This window comes from Nannospalax galili, unplaced genomic scaffold (genome assembly GCF_000622305.1).
Source record: "Nannospalax galili isolate Female #2095 unplaced genomic scaffold, S.galili_v1.0 scaffold298, whole genome shotgun sequence".
Classification (NCBI taxonomy): Eukaryota; Metazoa; Chordata; class Mammalia; order Rodentia; family Spalacidae; genus Nannospalax; species Nannospalax galili.
The window spans coordinates 3,214,019-3,217,906 of record NW_008344488.1 but is presented as its reverse complement, the minus strand read 5'-3'; the positions used below and the strand labels follow the sequence as shown (position 1 = coordinate 3,217,906).

At 39.0% G+C, this 3,888-nt stretch overlaps 1 protein-coding gene across 2 annotated transcripts in view; it reads right to left on the bottom strand.

Annotated features, from left to right (window-relative positions):
- Positions 1–2,975: 2,975 nt before the first annotated feature.
- Serpinb7 (serpin family B member 7) overlaps positions 2,976–3,888 on the bottom strand; it is a 49,836-nt gene continuing 48,923 nt past the window's right edge. For both annotated transcript variants that reach the window (XM_008840667.2, XM_008840668.2), the window contains one exon: positions 2,976–3,499. In XM_008840667.2, the coding sequence (XP_008838889.1) occupies positions 3,101–3,499 (399 nt within the window). In that variant the 3' untranslated portion in view covers positions 2,976–3,100. The remainder of the gene's footprint in view (positions 3,500–3,888) is intronic.

Here is a 3,888-nt window from a genome sequence, read left to right as displayed (position 1 = left end):
AATCATGAATAGGGGATATGAACAAGAAGTAAAGGCAAGAGTAATTAGCATTACAAGTTCTAACCAGAGAACTAGAAAAAAGTCAGAACAGGACAATTTTGAAATGTTCATATGAGTCCATTGGAGGTTCTTGATAAAAACTTCCAAAAGCATCCCTCTATTGGGTTCTGCCTCATTTCTCTTCTGTCTGTCAAAGCTGGACTCGAGAGTGATGAACTCAGGATTTGTTTTCAGGCACTTTGATAGCTGTTGGAGTGGCTAGAATTAATGTCAGTTCCCTCTCAAAGGCTTCTATATATGGGGAGAAAACAAATTTATCCATCATTGTAGAACAATAGCTGGTTGTCTCCCTTAGCTACAGGTGGGCACTACAGTACTGGAGACCAAGATTTGAAGTCTTACATCTGAGCAGCACGTTGTGGCTAGGAACAAAATCATCAATGAGAAATAATTGTCTAAATAACTTTTTATAGAGACTTAAGCCTAATGTCTGGGAAGTGTAGTCCCTTGAACTTTTAAAGAAATATGCTAATGACTTTATTTTTTGGTTATACTTTTCTTTTGGGTGTCTAAAACCATACAGTTGGCCCAAATAAATCAATTAATTTTTATACTTAAGGTCATTTGAGGATCTGTTCCTCAGGGGTCACATGGACTTGAGTGGAGCTCCTGGCTCCTTTCTTTTACCAGTTCCATCTATGTGAGGATAAGTCAAAGGTGCTGCTTGTCCATGTCTGGCTTCACTTGGAAGCATGAATGAGATGTTTCCTGAGTTGACCCTCCTCTTTGTAGACTGGACACTGGTTCAAACCCATCTCGTGGGGTCTCCTTGTGCTCCCTGAACAAGAGGACAGGTGCCTCACCACAGTTACAGAACATTAATATTTAACTCTTTTTCTGAATCCCTTTAAAAGTTTATCCCTATCTTCTTTCAGTTCTTTGATTTCTTTGTGTGTTCTTTAAATTCACTGAATTCTTTTATCATGTTTATAGTTGTTCTTTTGAGTTCCATGTCCTGTGTTATCTCTAGAGGGTTCTCATTGTCCTCCTCTTGAGGACTGTTGTTACTTGGTGGGGTGGAGATATATTATTTTTGTTTTTTATGTTATTTTTTTCTCTGTGACTTTGACATGTGTATTTCTTTTGTATTTTCTGGTTCTTGTGTGAGACTCAAGCCTTCCTTTGTTGATTTTAGGTCCACTTCTTTTCATAAATTTTATGTGCCTTTGTGATTTACTTGCCGGGTATGAAAAGCTGGTTGGTCTAGGCTTCAGGTTTTCTCTTTTGATTTTATAAAGGTGTGGCCAAATTGCTTTCATCTTCAGGAGTTCCCACAGAGGCCTGCTTCAAATGAGGATAGGATGCTCTCGGGCTTTCTCCTAAGGTCTGGATCCCTCCAGGAAAGATGCTGCCCTCAGGAATTTGGGGGCTGAGCTAGCCTGGGAGCAGGGCCCAGGAAAGATGCAGGTCTCAGGAAGCTGGTGGCTGTGCCACCCAGGAATGCAAGGGAGGTGGGGATGGGAAGAGGCCTCGAGAGCTCCTGGGGACTACTGGGAGGAACTGGGTTGGTCTAGATCCAAAGGACCAGGAAGTAGTGGGGATTCTGGTCCAAGAGGTCAGTCAAGGGTCTGGGGTACCAAGACAAGATATGGGCCAGTACCAAGGCTAGGAGGAGAGATGGGGTGGGGGAGCTGGGAGAGTGAATGAGGCTGGGGAGTCAAGGCATGGTGGGCAGCACGGGACTTACCCAGGAAAGATGCTGGCACTAGGAACCTGGTAGCTGTGCCATTCAGGGATGCAAAGGGAGGTTGGGACAGGCCCAGGCCCAGAGGGCTTGTGGGGACCAAGAAAAATGCTAGCACCAGGAAGCTGGTGGCTGTGCTGCCCAGGTATCGAGTTTCAGCATCTTTTAAATCAAGTCACATTTACTCAACAACATATTTGTAGATTCGACCTATGTTGAAAACCAAGTATCTGCTTAGGTCTAGTGCTTAGAGTTGTGGTAATAGTCCACTTCTGGTTGTTCTTTAAATAAAAATCTTTTGTGATGGATATACAACTCAATTGACTTATGGTTTATGAACTCCTAAGTAGGTTCAGCATAATCTACTGATCTTCAATATACTTTTAATCCATTTGTAAAATTATTTATGGATTATTATAAATATTCACACCTATGAATCATTTATAACTTTAATTCCCAGTACCAATAATGATATCATCCACAAATACATCTCCAAAAGTAACATTATGAGTAATAAATAAGCAACATTCATCAAATTAGTCTTATATTACAAAAGTGTTCTTTATCTTTACTGTTTGTCTCATTGATCTGGAAAATAAAGTGCTGATTGTCCCAAAATTGGTCATACAGAACAGATATTGTATTTCTTTATTATGATAAATATGGAAAAAACTTGTAAACATTAAAGCATATGAAATATTATGCTGTAAATAACAACTGCCAACAGTTGTAAAGTATTTAATATTTGAAAAACTATGTACATATTAAATCTTACCAAGGAAACCCAAAAGTTGTAAATTTAAAATTATTAATGAAATATTTTTGGTTCTTCCCAAATCTCTGTATTTTTGAGCCTCTGGCTTATACACTGATTTAAAGTAAATTCTTCTGTCTCCTTGGTCAGCAATGACAAGTTATCTTTAGTACTAATTTCTGGAAACAAACGGACTTATTTCATACCTAGATCATTTTACAATAAAGCTAGAACATCTTTGACAACTGAGGAGATTCAGAAAAGGTTTCCCAGGGCTGTTTATATATTCTCCTTGCCAACAGAGCAGGAGTCGTATTTGCTAGATGGGCCATGGGGGATATTGTTAGTGAAGACTGTGGATAGAAGGCAAATGAAGTTAGACAAAGGGAAGCAAATGGGCTAGAAATGTCTAGAGCAGGGATCAAGACTATCAACCAGGTATTTGAAAAAGGTCAAGTCACCAATATCATTTGCTGACCTACTTAGGAAGAAATAGACTAAAACAAACAAAACAAACCCATATGCCTCCAATTAAAATTCTATTCACTCATGATGTTTCACTGATGTGGCAAGGACTACTGTGTTATAAACCAATCAAGTTTTCAAGGGCAAGAGACTTTGCCAGTAAATAAAATGATGCCATTCTTCCTGATGACAAACAGGAAGGGGTGATCAGCTCTGAACACTGTGGATTCAGGGAGCTGCTTTTCTACAATGTTGGCTTCTGTGGCTGCTGACGCCTCAGTGCCCTCCTCTGTGACCTCTATGAATGACTTGTGCATTAGCTTTGATACATAGAGACGACCTCCAGAAGCAATTCCCGAGAGATCAGCTCTGGACTCATCAAAGATATCCTCCAACCCTAGAGGTTTCAAGTGTCTCCTCATTTCATAATCTTTCTCTATCTTGAACTGAGGAAGAAACACCTCCACATACTGAGATTTCATTTTTCTTCTATTGGTCCAGTCCATTAGATTTCGAAAGCTCAGTCTGTTTTCAATCTGTAAGGATAAAAAAATTACCTTAGAAACATGATTGTGAAAAAATGAAGCAAGAACTACAATGACTTGTTCAAGTGTCTCCTCATTTCATAATCTTTCTCTATCTTGAACTGAGGAAGAAACACCTCCACATACTGAGATTTCATTTTTCTTCTATTGGTCCAGTCCATTAGATTTCGAAAGCTCAGTCTGTTTTCAATCTGTAAGGATAAAAAAATTACCTTAGAAACATGATTGTGAAAAAATGAAGCAAGAACTACAATGACTTGTGGTTTTGACATCCTCCATCCTCCTGGATTTTTGTATTTAATTACATGAATCATACCTAGAGGGAGTCTCAAAGAAAAATGACTGAAATGAATAGTTCAAGCACTTCCAAACAAATCATA